The sequence below is a fragment of the Scophthalmus maximus genome, chromosome 14, assembly GCF_022379125.1.
Source record: "Scophthalmus maximus strain ysfricsl-2021 chromosome 14, ASM2237912v1, whole genome shotgun sequence".
Lineage (NCBI taxonomy): Eukaryota > Metazoa > Chordata > Actinopteri > Pleuronectiformes > Scophthalmidae > Scophthalmus > Scophthalmus maximus.
Window position 1 is genome coordinate 1,032,501 of NC_061528.1, and position 17,500 is coordinate 1,050,000.

At 48.4% G+C, this 17,500-nt stretch overlaps 1 protein-coding gene across 2 annotated transcripts in view; it reads left to right on the forward strand.

Moving 5' to 3' along the window:
- The window catches only part of kcnh3 (potassium voltage-gated channel, subfamily H (eag-related), member 3), a 75,941-nt gene that overhangs the window by 35,419 nt on the left and 23,022 nt on the right, over positions 1–17,500 (forward strand). The window contains exons 1-5 of one of the 2 annotated variants that reach the window (XM_047337209.1): positions 10,697–10,771; positions 10,870–11,103; positions 13,147–13,281; positions 16,030–16,169; positions 16,761–17,016. In XM_047337209.1, coding sequence (XP_047193165.1) covers positions 10,974–11,103; positions 13,147–13,281; positions 16,030–16,169; positions 16,761–17,016 — 661 coding nt within the window. In that variant the 5' untranslated portion in view covers positions 10,697–10,771; positions 10,870–10,973. Of the gene's footprint in view, positions 1–10,696; positions 10,772–10,869; positions 11,104–13,146; positions 13,282–16,029; positions 16,170–16,760; positions 17,017–17,500 lie in introns of those variants that run through there. The other variant, XM_035604337.2, reaches the window with a different exon arrangement.

Consider the following 17,500-nt stretch of genomic DNA (forward strand, 5'->3'; position numbering starts at 1 on the left):
GAGACAGGAGGGAGGAGACAAGAGGGAGGAGGAAGGAGGGAGGATACAGGAGGGAGGAGGAAGGAGACAAGAGGGAGGAGGAAGGATGAAGGAGACAAGAGGGAGGAGACAGGAGGGAGGAGACAGGAGGAAGGAGACAGGAGGGAGGAGGGAGGAGACAAGAGGGAGGAGGAAGGAGGGAGGAGGGAGGAGGAAGGAGGGAGGAGACAGGAGGGAGGAGGACGGAGGGAGGAGACAGGAGGGAGGAGGAAGGAGACAAGAGGGAGGAGGAAGGATGAAGGAGACAAGAGGGAGGAGACAGGAGGGAGGAGACAGGAGGAAGGAGACAGGAGGGAGGAGGGAGGAGACAGGAGGAAGGAGGAAGAGACAGGAGGGAGGAGGAAGGAGGGAGGAGACAAGAGGGAGGAGGAAGGAGGGAGGAGACAGGAGGGAGGAGGAAGGAGACAAGAGGGAGGAGGAAGGAGGAAGGAGACAAGAGGAAGGAGACAAGAGGGAGGAGGAAGGAGGAAGGAGACAAGAGGAAGGAGACAGGTGGAAGGAGGAAGTACTCAGAGCGCTGCTGTGGCCCGACTTTGTTCGTCGTCATGGCGACTCGTCATCCCGACCTGAGATGACGACGGCTGGTGAACATACGTCAGGATCATTTCTCCGTCACACGACAGTTCTGCAGCAGAACTTTGTTACCGACCAGCTTAAAGAGCCAAACGGACCAGAAACAGTTGAGAAGTACTGAGTAGAACCCGGACGTGGTCGTGCAAGTCGCCTATCGAGCTGCACGCTCATAGATGTCAGTCCTTTGTCTAGATCTGTGCAGAAATTGAATCTGTTCTTTCTTGTGCCATGTCGCATCTTTTATCCAAGTTTGATGGAAATGTGTTCTGTAGTTTTTGTGTAACCTCCATGTCGGAGGTGATAAGATACATAATAAGATACATAATAAGATACATAATAAGATACAGAACTCACTGAAGGAGTGGAGGAGAATCAGAAGTGTATATGTACTTTAACTCTCAACACTAACCGTGTGTAAACACTGTCGCTCTGTTTACAGTTTCAAGTCTTCTTCCATATTTAGTTTAATCCAGAGACAAGAGTGGACGAGTGGACGGGTCGTCCAATCACACCTCGGCTGTAATCCAATAAGAGAAGCTCGGCAATCAATACAAGCAGCGTCTGCAGCCGCCTCACATCTCTCACACTCACACACACACACACACACACACACACAAACACACACACACACACACACACACACACACACACACTGTCCAACTCTCCAATCATCTCAAACTGTTGCCAGTCCAGTGTGTTGGATTATTCATCAAGGCCGTGCAGCTGCTCTGCCTTCAGGCGTGTTTGCAGGAGAGATCCCCTGCCTGTCAATCACACACACACACACACACACACACACACACACAGTAATCAAATAACCCCCTGGAAATATATAATTGGCTTTGCATATCAATATATTAATTAACATGCACATAACTAACAGGGGCTGCATTCCTCTGATAAATGCCCCGAAAAATAAAAATGAAAACTGTACGCTAGCTTGACCCACTTCATTACTTCATTACTTCATTACTTCATTACTTTATTACTTCAATCTTCAAACTTCTCTTCCCCAGTTTGGCCTTTCATCCGTCCATCATCCGTCCATCATCCCTCCATCATCCCTCCATCATCCATCCATCATCCGTCCATCATCCCTCCATCATCCATCCATCATCCGTCCATCATCCCTCCATCATCCGTCCATCATCCATCCATCATCCGTCCATCATCCCTCCATCATCCCTCCATCATCCATCCATCATCCCTCCATCATCCCTCCATCATCCGTCCATCATCCGTCCATCATCCGTCCATCATCCGTCCAAGTTCTCATTTCCAAATCGCTCCGGTCTCCAAATCAGACCAGAAACAGAGTTTTCTGGTTGACACACGGCTTTTAAGAAGCTGTATTTTGAGGAAAGTCTCCAAACAGGAAGCTCTTCACTTCTACAGTAGAAGAAGTCTGACGGTCAGATACTCCAACAGACAGTTGACAAACTGGAATATGTAGTGATTGGCCCTGTGACAAGGGCTGAGAGAATATTTTCCAGTGGTTTCCTCCGACTAACCAGCAGAGACACTTTCTCGTCTCAGAGGAAGACGAAGAGACGAAGCTGTCATGACTTGAGACTTCCTTCTCGACTGCGTCAATCACGTTGTGAAGGAGCCGGTTGTTTCTCTCTGCAGCTGCGATTGTGAGTTGAAAAAAGAGAAAAGAAAAATCCAAACTGTCTCAAAATGCCTCAGTTGGTGTTTTTGTGAGCGTCTGGAGAACAACAGCGTCATGAAGCCTGAAAAGAGAAGAGCGATGAGAGCAGTGATTGACAGTAACAACCACTGACGTGGTGCCGAGGAGAAGAGGGAAGTTTCAAAGACACAGTCCAGGTCATGATCGTTATTACACCGATGGAAGCCAACGACCAAGGAAGGATGTTTTATAGCTAATGGATTTTATACATATGTGTGATGAACTCTTGAAGGTTGAAACTGTGTAATGTGGGAGGACGAGGAAGAGGAGGCAGATGGAGGAGAAGGAGGAAGGAGACAGGAGGAAGGAGACAGGAGGAAGGAGACAGGAGGAAGGAGGAGGAAGGGGACAGGAGGAGGAAGGAGACAGGAGGAAGGAGGAGGAAGGAGACAGGAGGAGGAAGGAGACAGGAGGAAGGAGACAGGAGGAGGAGACAGGAGGAGGAAGGAGACAGGAGGAAGGAGACAGGAGGAAGGAGACAGGAGGAGGAAGGAGACAGGAGACAGGAGGAGGAAGGAGACAGGAGGAAGGAGACAGGAGGAGGAAGGAGGAAGGAGACAGGAGGAAGGAGACAGGAGGAGGAAGGAGGAAGGAGACAGGAGGAAGGAGACAGGAGGAGCAAGGAGGAAGGAGACAGGAGGAAGGAGACAGGAGGAAGGAGGAGGAAGGAGACAGGAGGAAGGAGACAGGAGGAGGAAGGAGACAGGAGGAAGGAGGAGGAAGGAGACAGGAGGAGGAAGGAGACAGGAGGAAGGAGACAGGAGGAAGGAGACAGGAGGAGGAAGGAGACAGGAGGAAGGAGACAGGAGGAGGAGACAGGAGGAAGGAGGAGGAAGGAGACAGGAGGAAGGAGACAGGAGGAGGAAGGAGACAGGAGGAAGGAGGAGGAAGGAGACAGGAGGAGGAAGGAGACAGGAGGAAGGAGACAGGAGGAAGGAGACAGGAGGAGGAAGGAGACAGGAGGAAGGAGACAGGAGGAAGGAGACAGGAGGAGGAAGGAGACAGGAGGAAGGTTTGGTTTTAAAAATCCCTTTATTCACCGGTACCAGGAGAACAGACCATTTTTTCCATTCTTATTCTGTTATCAAATAAACAATAACAAATCATTTCAAATCACCACTAATTTACAGACCAACAAAAAAAGAAAACTAGAAATGAAACACCAGATGTCCATCTTCCCCCACAGAACACAGAACCCCTCCAACAGCCCATGTTTGGCTGAAGGTCTGGATGTTGTCCGTCATCCTGTAATAGGACTGATCAGTCCCTCCAGCACCGCCAGTAGTTCCACGCTACCCTTGTCCTGGACCTGGTTCCTGCGTGTCAGCCATATGGCCAACTTAGCAGCGCCAGACAAAAAGTTCACCAGTGTATGTACATTTTTCTTCTTAACATAGTACCTTGGGCCAAAAATAAACAACTCAAAAGAAAACCCCTCACCAAGGCCCTGAAACCACCTTTTTAAAAGTTCAAACAGAGAAGACATACGTGGACACTGGACAAATAAATGTGCCAGGGTCTCGACCTGTGAACAGAAACCACACTCCTCCCCCAGCTCCGGATCAAGGTGCACTCTGTATCTGTTCGTAGCTATCGCCCCGTGTACGACCCTCCACTGGAGGTCTCCTGTCCGCTTTTCAATGGGCAGCTTGTACAGAGACCGCCAGCTGTTTTTGGGGGAAATGTCTGGGCCAAAGAACTCAGTCCACCTCAACTCCTTCATCCCTGCCAGAGATCGCAGATTCAGGACCTTAACACAGAGTTGATACAGTTCCTTTTTTCCTGCTGCCTGAAAACCATCCAGGTGTGGGGTTGTAAAGTGCAGTAGCTGGCCCCCTCCCTCCTGCCAATCCTCCAGAGCTGGTGTAATACGAAGAGACGGGAAACCATACTCACCACCTTCACTCCACTGGTCACACAGTCTGGCTTTCAACAAAGGTCCTTAAAGGTGGTGGTAGAGCCTCTAACACCTCCCTCACTACCTTGTTGATCAGCCTGATGGAGGTGATGCTACTCCTCTGTCCCAAGGCCTCCACAGATGTATCTGTCCACTTCATTAGATGCCCCAGTTTAGTACAGCCGGCCTCTCTGAGACTGACTCGCAGGCTGGCAGATTGCAGCGTTTTAGTCTGTATGAAGTTATTATAAAACAACGGTTCTTCTAACAACCACATACCTTTGGTCATTTCATCTTCTCGTGTGCAGTTGACAATCCCCCCTTCAGTCACCGGCAGGTAGAGGGCTGCTGCCCGGATCCAGTGATGACCAGACCAGAAGAAGTCCAGGATGGCTCTCTGGATATCCTCGATCAGGCCATTTGGAGGTGTCAGAGCGATTATACGATGCCACAGAGTCGAGGCAACTAAGTTGTTGGCGACCAGAACTCTTCCCCTTTATGACAACTGGGGTAGCAACCATTTCCATTTAGACAACCGAGTGCGCACTTTTTCCTTCACTCCCTCCCAGTTCTTCCCTTGAAAACCCTCAGTGCCCAAACAAACCCCCAACACTTTCATCCCCTCCTTTTCCCACACAAGTCCTCCCGGAAGACTGGGCGCTGCCTGATCTCTCCAGTTACCCATCAAATGGGCCTTACACGTTACCCAGTTCACCTGTGCAGAAGAAGCCTTTCCATAAGTGGAAACTGTGTCCTGTAAAACTGCTACATCACCCTGATTTAAAACCAAAACATAAACATCATCGGCATAAGCTGAAATGGTGAGAGGACAATCAAAGTTTGAGACCCCAGGCAGGGAGAGACCGCTAAGCCGACTCCTCAACCTGCATAGCAAGGGCTCTATGGCTAAACTGTATAACTGCCCAGAGATTGGACAGCCTTGTCTAATGCCTCGCTGGACCGGGATTGGCCGACTAAGACCTGCCCCCACCTTTACCATGCATTGAGCACCATTATACAGTAATCTAAGCCATGACAGAAAACCTTCACCCAACCCAAAAGCCCTCAGTGTAGAAAACAAATGAGTGTGGTCAACCCTATCGAAAGCCTTTTCTTGGTCCGGAGAAACAATACCCCCATTCACATTATAACAGTTACACAGGTCCATTATATCGCGTACAAAGAAAATATTGTCCATAATTGTCCTCTCTGGTATGCAATAAGTCTGGTCCGTATGAATGATTATTCCCATGAAGTCTTTTAGTCGGTTTGACAATGCTCTTGAAAGCACCTTATAATCCGTACAAAGAAGAGAGACTGGCCTCCAGTTCTCAAGAAGGGCCAAGTCTCCCTTCTTCGGCAGCAGGGAAAGGACTGCACGCTGACAGGAAACGGGAAGAGAGCCTGTTCTGAAAACCTCAAGCAATACCAAATGAAAATCAGGACCGATAATGTTCCAAAACTGCTTGAAAAAATCAGCGGTGAGGCCATCGATCCCCGGCGCCCGCCCTGATGCCATCTGGTTAACGGCCACCGTTAATTCTTCCAGAGTCAGCTCAGAGTCCAGAGCAACCCTCTCGTCCCGGCTCAGCTGAGGAAGCCCCTCCAGAAGCTCCCCGGTCATCTGCTTCCTCTGCGCTACTCTTCTCTCCAGGTTAAAAAAGAAAGCGCTCGGAGCGTCCATGTCTTTCAGCTTGAGGAAGCGACACCTGACAAGAGCTCCCTTTACTCTCTCCTGCAGGTATGAGCTCAACTCCAGCCTTTTCTCTTGCAGGAGCCGGCCTGAGTCGGGATCTGAGTCTCTACTCAGTCTTTCTTCCATTTGTCTGATGCTCCCCTCAAGATCACTGACAGCGGTCTTGATCTTAGCAGTAGAATGTTCAGTGTACTGCTGACAGAGAACACAGATTTGTGTCTTCCCTATCTCCCACCACAGTTTTAACAAACTAAAATCAGCCTTTTTTCCTTTCCACTCTCGCCAGAAAAGCTCAAAAGACTGACCGAACCTAGTGTCTTGCAGCAGCTTGTTATTGAAAGACCAGTAGGACTTCACCCTTTCCCCTGTTGGAAGGACAAGCTCCGACATCACCAGATGATGGTCAGTGAAACCTACAGGGATTATGCTGCTGCTGATAAGTCTGGAGCCAAGACTTTGGGAGATGAAGATCATGTCCAGTCTGGCTGCAGTCACCCTGTTGTCTCTAACCCTCACCCATGTGTACTGTCTGGACTGTGGATGTTTAATCCTCCATGTGTCCAGGAGATCCAGTTGTTTAATGATACTAGTGAGATGTTTTGAAGATTGTGGGTGGGGTTCCTCACTTGTCCTGTCCACAGTAAAATCCATAGTGCAATTAAAATCCCCACCCATAATTAATTGCTCCTGATAATAATTCTTTAAATTACTATTTAACCCATTAAAAGAGCAGACTCTTTCTGCTCCTTGGTTTGGAGCATAAATGTTCACGAAGCAGAACACGGAGCCTTGTATCTCTGCTCTGACCACCAGCACCCGACCCTTCACCACTTCACTACGAGACAGGATGGTAGCGTTTAGGCCTGCTCGGAACAACACGGCGACGCCTGCACTTAAGTTGGAGCCATGGCTGAGGACGTAAGGACCCTGCCACCATAAACCCCAGTCCACATCGTCTGTGGGAATCGTGTGTGTCTCTTGTAGAAACATCACATCTATATGTTTCTGAGTGGATGTTTCAGAAATTAAACCCCTTCTTTGTGTGTCCCTCCCACCATTGATGTTTAACGAACCTATCTTGAGTCTCCCCATAGAAAGTCAGAGAAAAGAAACAGACACGACAGAAACAGGAACAGGAAACAGTAACATGAGGAAAACACCAAGTGCTGCATGATCGTCTACTTTTTCGTCTTTTTAACAGTTTTACCTTTTCTCAGTGTGGTGATGTGTTTTTTGAGGCGGAACCGCTTCTTTTCGTCCAGCTGATCAAATCCTGTTTTTCTTTTCAAAGCGGCCACAGTTTTTATGAACTTGTCCGTATCCTCAAAATACTCCTGCACTCTAACAGACCTGCCGAAGGTTTCGTCCAGAAACTGGTTCACCTCCTCCAGTGAGTAGTAGCTGTTGGTCGCTCCCACAGTGGAGACGCTGTCCGACTCGGAGTCGTACTCCATGTCCTCGCCTGACACCTCCAGAGTCCAGGAACATGAAGGCCTGTCGCCTCAGGGACTGGACGTGCCTCAGTTTGGGATCCTTACATCCCAGGCTCAGCGTCCTGAAGCCGCTGGCCAACTTGCCGAACCTCCGCAGCTCGTTCTCCAGCAGCTCGTTGGGGATGAACGGAGGAACCCCGGACACGGTGATCCGCGTGGAGGGAGCTGACAGCGGGGACACCTGCACGAAGATGTCCCGGATGAACAGCTGATGGACATGCGGCTCGTCCTTCAGGAACACCACCACGGCCCTGTTCATCCGAGACGCGAAGAGCAGCTGGTCGTGTCCGACCTGCTGTCCGACCGCCAGGAGGACTTCCTCCACGGTGCTGTCACTGTCCGGCGGGACGATCCTCGCTCCCTGCCGGATCGACGGAGGTGGCGTCTCGGAGGACGCCATTCCTCCAGGAGACCAAACAAAGACCAAACAAACAGCTCCGATCTCTCAATAAACACTATGAATAATAAATAATAAAGACTTACCCGATCATGCACAAAGTTCAGATGAAAAGGACAGTAGAGATAACTGACAAACAAAAGAACATTCAAATCTCCGCGCCACTCGCACTTCCACCACCACCACTCACGATCACACACACCGGAAACGAAAGAGGAGAGAGGAGGAGAGAGAAGAGGAGGAGGAGGAAGAGGAGGAGAGAGGAGGAAGGAGAAGGAGGAGGAAGGAGAAGGAGGAGAGAGGAGGAGAGAGGAGACAAGAGGAAGGAGACAGGAGGAAGAAGACAGGAGGAAGGAGAAGGAGGAGACAGGAGGAAGGAGACAGGAGGAAGGAGAAGGAGGAGACAGGAGGAAGGAGGAGACAGGAGGAAGGAGGAGACAGGAGGAAGGAGAAGGAGGAGACAGGAGGAAGGAGACAGGAGGAAGGAGAAGGAGGAGACAGGAGGAAGGGGACAGGAGGAAGGAGAAGGAGGAGACAGGAGGAAGGAGACAGGAGGAAGGAGGAGACAGGAGGAGACAGGAGAAGGAGGAGGAAGGAGAAGGAGGACACAGGAGGAAGGAGAAGGAGGAGGAAGGAGGAGACAGGAGGAAGGAGACAGGAGGAGGAAGGAGGAGACAGGAGGAAGGAGAAGGAGGAGACAGGAGGAAGGAGACAGGAGGAAGGAGGAGACAGGAGGAGACAGGAGAAGGAGGAGGAAGGAGAAGGAGGACACAGGAGGAAGGAGAAGGAGGACACAGGAGGAAGGAGAAGGAGGAGGAAGGAGGAGACAGGAGGAAGGAGACAGGAGGAGGAAGGAGGAGACAGGAGGAAGGAGACAGGAGGAGACAGGAGAAGGAGGAGGAAGGAGAAGGAGGACACAGGAGGAAGGAGAAGGAGGAGGAAGGAGAAGGAGGACACAGGAGGAAGGAGAAGGAGGAGGAAGGAGGACACAGGAGGAAGGAGGAGACAGGAGGAAGGAGACAGGAGGAGGAAGGAGGAGACAGGAAGGAGGAGACAGGAGGAAGGAGACAGGAGGAAGGAGACAGGAGGAGACAGGAGAAGGAGGAGGAAGGAGAAGGAGGACACAGGAGAAGGAGGAAGGAGATGGTTCATTCTGCCTGAAGCTTCTAGACTTTTCTTTTTTTCATCACAGGTGAAAATAATGATCTGGTCCTGAAGGAAACAGTTTCTTTTTCTTTCTGTCGCTGCCAAAAAAGACAACTTGTGTCTCCGGATCTTCATCTGCTTCCTCTGAGACAAACGGCTCAACTTTAACAAACACTGTGATATTCATGTGGAGCCAAAACCACAAACACAACAGAACATTGTCCCGGAGCCGGAAACACAAACCTTATCGTTCTACTCATGTAAACATGTTCATCAAGTTTTAATTCAAATCTGTAGCTGAAAATATTCTCAAACAAATATAACATTTATTCCCAACTTGTAAAAAATGTGAAATATGGACTAATACATCACGTAAGGTTCTCATGTGTCTCCATCAATCACATCATGTAACCACTCGTTCGGACCTGGTGATGTGATGTGATTCTTTAATTACAAACTGAAACAAGTTTGTTTTGAACCAAGTAATCTATAACAAATGTATTGTCCACTGTAAAAGAGCTGGAGGAGATTTGAATAGTTCACACACACACACACACGCACACACACACACACACGCACACACACACACACACGCGCACACACACACGCACACACACGCGCACACACACACGCACACACACGCGCACACACACGCGCACACACACGCACACACACATACACACACGCGCGCGCACACACGCACACACACGCACACACACACACGCACACACACACGCACACACGCACGCACACACACACACACACACACACACACGCACACACACACACACACACACACACACACACACACCAGCGCCCCGTTGTCTTGTGGGTAATATTGACCAGCCGTGTGTTAGTTTGTAGATTCAGTCCCGAGAGGAAGAAGGAGAGTCGGACGTTATCGGAGGTTTGATTGATGAATTGTTAATTGGGGAGAAATAATAACTTATCATTTAGTAATTATAACTTTGGAAATGAAACATCGACCTGAAGTATAAAATGACAGGAGACAAAGTCTGAGCGTTGGTGTTGTGGTTCAGCCTCGTACTGCTGCTCCTCGTCCCGGACGCCTCTTGAGCGTCGCGCTCCTCAGGTGAGAAGAAACTCTGAGGCCGACAGGGTCTTCACCTCTGAGAGGGGCGTGGTCACGTGTGGACACGTGTGAGACCAGGGAGTGATGAGTTAATGAGAGGTGACCATGTCTCTGTCTCTGTCTCTGACCATGTCTCTGACCATGTCTCTGACCATGTCTCCGTCTCTGACAATGTCTCTGACCATGTCTCCGTCTCTGACCATGTCTCCGTCTCTCTCTCCGTCTCTGACCATGTCTCTGTCTCCGTCTGTGTCTGTGTCTCTGACTCTGTCTCTGACCATGTCTCCGTCTCTGACCATGTCTCTGTCTCCGTCTGTGTCTGTGTCTCTGACTCCGTCTCTGGCCATGTCTCCGTCTCTGTCTGTCTCCATCTCCATCTCTGTCTGTGTCTCTGTCTCTGACCATGTCTCCGTCTCTGTCTGTCTCCATCTCCATCTCTGACCATGTCTCCGTCTCTGTCTCTGTCTCCATCTCTGTCTCTGACCATGTCTCTGTCTCTGACCATGTCTCCGTCTCCGTCTCCGTCTCTGACCATGTCTCTGTCTCTGACCATGTCTCTGTCTCTCTCTCTGTCTCTGACCATGTCTCCGTCTCTGTCTCCGTCTCCGTCTCTGACCATGTCTCTGTCTCTGACCATGTCTCTGTCTCTGACCATGTCTCTGTCTCTGACTCTGTCTCTGACCATGTCTGTGTCTCTGTCTTTCCAGACAAACTGCACAATGATCGTCCGTCCAGTGGAATGAAAATGTCTGTGATCCTTTCCAGAACTATAAATGTGCATGTGATGAAGCGAGGGTGAGTCGAGGACGCGATGCTGACGTCTGCCTCCTCTTCTGTCCTCACAGACAGTAACTTTGTGCTGGGGAACGCCCAGGTGCAGTCGCTCTACCCCATCGTCTACTGCTCCGACGGCTTCTGCGAGCTCACCGGCTACGCCCGCGCCGAGCTCATGCAGAAGAGCTGCGCCTGCCACTTCCTGTACGGCCCCGAGACCAGCGACCGGCTGACGGCGCAGATCCAGGGGGCGCTGGACGAGAGGGGCGAGTTCAAGACGGAGCTGGTCTTCTACAAGAAGGAAGGTCAGACCAGAGCCAAGCGTGTGTCTGCTGGAGATTTGACCATGACAAACGTCTTGACGTGTGATTTGCTCAAAGTTAAAGTTGAAACAAGGCGTCAGAGGTCGTGGACTTGTTTTCTCCTCAGCTGTTGTGGTCGAAGCGTCAAAGTGCGAATGTGAGCGTGAAGAAACGTTTCTTTAAAAGAAAACACGTTCCTGAGTAAACCCAGTAAAAGAAACTTCACGTTTGTCAAACAAATCAAAAAAGAAACGTAGTAAATACGTCCGACGCACGTTGTGTCAGACTGAAGCTGGAGGACGAGAGACGACGTGAAGGGAAGAGGAAGAAAAGTCCTCCTCTCATTCATCCGCTCTTCATCCATTATGAATCAATGAACGCTGTGATGAATGATGAATGTGGAGCAGTGAGTGAGGAGGTGAATAGAGGAACAGCAGAGAGAGAGACTCGGGCTTCACAGGGTTTGAAACAAACGCACCCAAATTACGGAATGAGAAGAGTTCTGTGTTCTATCATCACATTAGTAATTCAGCACTTCTCCAGAGGAACAAACACATTTATATGAAGTCGCTCACCAGAGCCTGAGGCAACATTTTAAAATTGTATCCACATGAGTTCACGCTCATTATGTATTCATCAACAGGATTTACTGTACAACACGAGACGTGTCGCTCTTTAAATCACGGGCCAAATAAACAGTGTGCACAGGAACGACTGAGAAATATAAAAGTAGAGAAACATTAATAATAATAATAATAATAATCAGTCGATTTTGACGACGGCCTTGTTCCCTCGTCGTTATTCATGTGGAGGCAGAACAGACGACGGGACATGTTGTTATAGTTCAGCTCAGTGTTCCAGTCAAACCGGGACAAATCCAGCTCATGTTTTTTATTCAGCTCGTCCTGCTGCTGCTGCGTATTCAGACGAATCATGAACGTACGTGATCCGCTGCTCGTCGTCACGAGTCAGAGATCACAGGTGAGGAACAGAAAATTAATGTGGCAGCCTGCAGGGCGTTCGTGAGTCTGATGGTTTATAAATCCTTTAAAAGACCAAAACAACAAGGAATCAACGTTCAATACGTCTTATTAATATTTGAACATATGAACACACGTGGTCTCACAGGCTGTGGATAAAGATGGACGACGACCACGCGTTGAACAGGACTGCCCTTACTGCTGTCGCCTAGCAACGGAGCTGCAGTTGGCCACAATTCCAAAAGTTTGTCACCAGAGTGCAATGCATCCTGGGAAACGGACGGACGCGTCGTGTGGCGACTCATCGTCATCCCTCTTCACGCGTGGCCTCCAAAAGGAGGCGGAGCCCGCGGACGTGAACGTCACGGCTCAGCCTGGTTCCTCACAACTCGTCTCTGACTCACAGAACTTAATGTTTCACATCAAACATCATCATGTGGGAAGAAAACGTGAAGTCCAGGTTTTCTGAACCTTCTGACGATCAGGAGCCGCAGTTTCACTCCGACTGGTTGGAAACAGAGAAGATTCTCAGGGTGAACGACAGAACACCTGAGATCACGTCAGGTTCCTCTGCAGTCGACTCAACTCAGAATAGAAAAGATTTATTTTGAAAAATCAACTCCCATGAAATGTGCACAGACGCTCAGAGACTCTGACGCTGATCAGGTTCACATTTCTAAACGAATGAAATAGATTCCCATGAAACATGAAACTGGCTCCGTCATCTATGGTCTCACGTATCCGCAGCGTGCGACTCCACTTTCCCTCCGTGATCAAACTCCTTCAGTCCATTAGTGGATCACTGTGCTTCTGTATTTACACCCAGCAGTGTCTAACATCGCTACACATTTATAGACTCCTATCATTTCTGTGTAGAAGAAGTTATATAGATTTATTCATTTGTGAAAGGGGATTGAGGAAATGCCACTTGTGATGTTTAATATTTTAATAGTAGATCACATTTAAAATGCACAGAACAATGACACAAACAGACGCTGATGATAATCTCGGTGAATTATGGCCTCATCATATCTGAACTGGGCCGTGACGTGTGTGTTCTCCTCAGGTTCACAGTTCTGGTGTCTGTTGGACATCGTCCCCATCAAGAATGAGAAGGGCGAAGTGGTTTTGTTCCTCGTGTCCCACAAAGACATCACGGACAACAAGAAGGACCAGGACCCCGCGCACGGACCGGACACCGGTGAGTTTTATAGACACGACTTCTCATGTTCAGATAAACAATTCAGATTTTCTTTTTGTAGCAGAAGAGATTTAGCTGCGTCGCGTCAGAGCCGACAGAATGATGAATAAGAGTCTGTTACAGTTACAGGAGCTGATAGAACTAAACTAACAAATTAAAATATCTACTTACCAAAATGTCAAATTGAATATTTAGAATAACGCACTCGTACGGTATCAGATGTTCGTGTCACGTTGTGTCAGCTGTCGTTTCCATTCTGCACAATGACTGATTCAAATGAAAATGATTATGATCATCTTCCATAAGGGCCGTACAGATTGAACATTATCTTTATGAAGCCGCGCCGCAGGAGACGGCGACGCCTCGGGGAACACGTCGTCTCTCTGCTTTGAAGATTTCAAACAAACAACGATTAGACATCGAATTATCATTTTTAATAGCTTTTTAAAAAAATGTACACTCCACCCCCCGAGTGTAAATCTGATTAAATAAGTGTCAGTTGGAATATGACTTTGATTTGAGTGACACATGGTGCCACCGTCCCCGTCAGTCAGTCAACATGACGGTGCAGATACTGGAGGAATATGACACCACTGAAATTAACACATGATAAAGTGCAGTATTTCTGATTCTAATTAGAGTCAGTGAGGAATTCATTACTGGCAGGAAATATTCAAATACACAAATACTGATACTCAGACTTTAAGACATAATTAATGCATCTCGTAACCAGAACGTCTCTCAGAAGCATCGTTCCTCTGTCGAGGTCCAACTGTCTTTACAGTCAATCAGGACAAAGAAAATAAATAAATATGATGTTCACCATCAAGGTCCACGAATTATTCCTATAAACACCATATCTCACGACGTTAAAGAAAAGGGATTAAGAGATTCCCGGGCAGAGCTGCTCTCTGTTCTCTGTTGTTATTCATCATAATTAATAATCCATCATCTGCAGGATTCATACAGAGCCAGATTCTGTTCCCCTCCAGCATCAGCTGTTTGTTCAGTTAGTAATTTAACATTAAATCTGAACAACAACATATGAAACTAATAATCAGTTGTTGCATTTTTATCGACTGACCCTCCATCATCAGTTGTTGTTTCTCTGCGTCATGCGAAGCTGAAAGAGCAGATTTACGTGCGTGTGTGTTTAATGTTGCCAACAAGCGGCGCTCACCACAGAGCGTTCGGGAGTTGAACTCCGACCCCCAGAGAGACGGAGTGATGAGGACTCTTCAGATGAAGAGGGCTGTTTAAATGTTTCTCTTTTTAACTTCCTGGTGGGCGAAGATCACCTGCCTCAAACACTGATCCGCTCCGGAGTCTCTCACTTCTCTTGAACATCTCACAGAGATGATTGACGCCTGCGTGCGTTCGCTCACTCACACTCTGCAGGAGTTATTACATTTGTCCTTCAAGCTTCCAGCGCCGTGCGCGGCCGAGGAGCCAACAGACCTTTTCTATTTTCTGATTCATGACTGTAACTGTTAATGTCCAGAGTTCAGATAACTGACCAGGAGCAAGTGAGAGGAAAGTGAAAGACAACTAGGGAATGAACACTTGTGGCTCCTCGCTCAGTTTGATGTTGGAGAGGAACAGACTGAGACTTTCACCATGGATGGAAATCAAAAGAGAGACGAGACTTTATGATTGTGCTCAATGAAACTGCACTGATAAGCAGACTCACACTGTTCTGCTCTAAGACACACACACACACGCACACACACACGCACACACACACGCGCACACACACGCGCACACACACACACACACACACACACACGCATACACACACACACATACACACACACGCATACACACACACACATACACACACACACACACGCACACACACGCACACACACACACACACACACACACACGCACACACACGCACACACACACACACACACACGCATACACACACACACATACACACACACACGCACACACACACGCACGCACACACACACGCACGCACACACACACACACACACACACACACACACACACACACACACACACACACACACGCATACACACACACACACACGCATACACACACACACATACACACACACACGCACACACGCACACACACACGCACACACACACACACACACTGTATTAATTGACTGCGTTAATAATTCAAAATGTAGAGTCAGCACCACTGGAGCACACTGGCTCCTCTGGAGAACAGTACAGTACCAGATATATATATATATATATATATATATATATATATATATATATATATATATATATATATATATATATATATATATATATATATATATATAATCATATGGAATCTGTAGTCAGTGCATCACATCCTCCAGTCTGTGGCCTTCGATTCACAAGAGTCTTGCCCAACTCTTTCTGTGCTGCTGTAAAACAAGGAGAGCTCGACTTCCTGAGCTGATTGTATTTATGATCGTGTTATGGACGGACACAGGAAATGTAGAGTGGAAATGGGGAAAGATGAGGACTTAACAGAAAACAAGTCCCATCGTCGACAGAGTCGTTGCTCAGATTTCGTCTGTTCTTCAGTAAGTGACACGTGTAGACAGTTAGATCGAAGTTCTTGGTTCAGTAAAGAGCCACAGAGAAAGAAAAGGGCTCAGTCGGACCATCTGATCGTGTCAGACTCCCTGAGGTGGGACATGTTGCAGGTGTGTCAGTGCCATGTTGTGGTTGATGATGTTGGATTGTGGCTCAGCTCGTTTTCCTTCCGCCCGCCTCCAGACGAGGAGACGGGTCTGCAGGTTCACCAGGTCACTCGCCCTCCGGGGTTCAACACCAACCGGCGGCGCAGCCGAGCCGTCCTCTACCACCTGTCGGGACATCTGCAGAAACAAGACAAGAGCAAACTCAAGATCAACAACGTGAGTTCGATCCACTTCCTGGAGAAAGACTTTGACCTCTGACACGCTGACGGGCGGAGGAGGTCGGGTCGGGTCGGCTCTACTGTACATTCTAATAACAGATAATCTCATTATCCAGACCATATTTCCTTCTGAAATGTCTCCAAAGTTATGAAACATCCCTCTTCCACAGTCTGTGACATTGTTTTCTTTCTGCTTTTCCCGCCACTTCATTAAATCTGTGCAGTATAAGACACTTAAAATGAGCGAGAGACAGTTTTCACGACTGGACCGAAACATTTAAGAAAAACTCTAAATAGTCTGTCAATTATTACGTTGGTGTAGATTTGATGCAGCCTGTAATTTCACCTGGATACAGAAGAGTATTTGACTTGATTGGACACTTTGTCTTTACAACTTACAGAGGATCTGTGTGTGTGTGTGTGTGTGTGTGTGTGTGTGTGTGTGTGTGTGTGTGTGTGTGTGTGTGTGTGTGTGTGTGTGTGTGTGTGTGTGTGTGTGTGTGTGTGTGTGTGTGTGTGTGTGTGTGTGTGTGTGTGTGTGTGTGTGTGTGTGTCTCTCTCTCTCTCTCTCTCCCTGTCGTCCAATCAGAACATGTTCGGGGACAAGCCTCCGATCCCGGAGTACAAGGTAGCGGCCATCCAGAAGTCTCGCTTCATCCTCCTGCACTACGGAACCTTCAAGGCCGGCTGGGATTGGCTGATTCTGCTGGCGACCTTCTACGTGGCCGTCACCGTGCCGTACAACGTGTGCTTCACGGTGGTGGGTGGGCGGGACGAAGGCAGCAGCTTCCCCCGCAGCCCGCCCAGCGTCAGCGACATCCTCGTGGAGATCCTCTTCATTCTGGGTGAGACGACGTCGAGTGTGTGGGTGAAGAAGATTCTGTAGAGTTTGTTCATCAGTGAGACGGCCTTTCATCAGTCAGCATTCAAGTTTAGCAGAAGTTTTTAATGATGCAGCAGTGACAGGATATGATCGTTTACAGTTCGACATTATGTCTCATTGTGGACTCATTTCCTCTGATACAACGGTCGTGTCCGTGTAGGACACTTGGACGAGCGACGCTTCACGGGACAATTTCCCTTTAATGGAAAACGGCGAACACGAGCCGCATCAATGACATTAGGGAGGGTTCATCAATACGAGGGAAATGTTCCATCAGCCTCCTGATTATTCTGCTTTCATCCACACGACGCACATCAAGTCCTGGAACACGGAGGACTAATGAGTTCAATTAAAGATCATTCAGACTTTTACATGTTTTAACAACAAACTACATTCACTGGATCTCACATCGCTGCTTCCTTTAATTCTATTACATTTTATTTGTA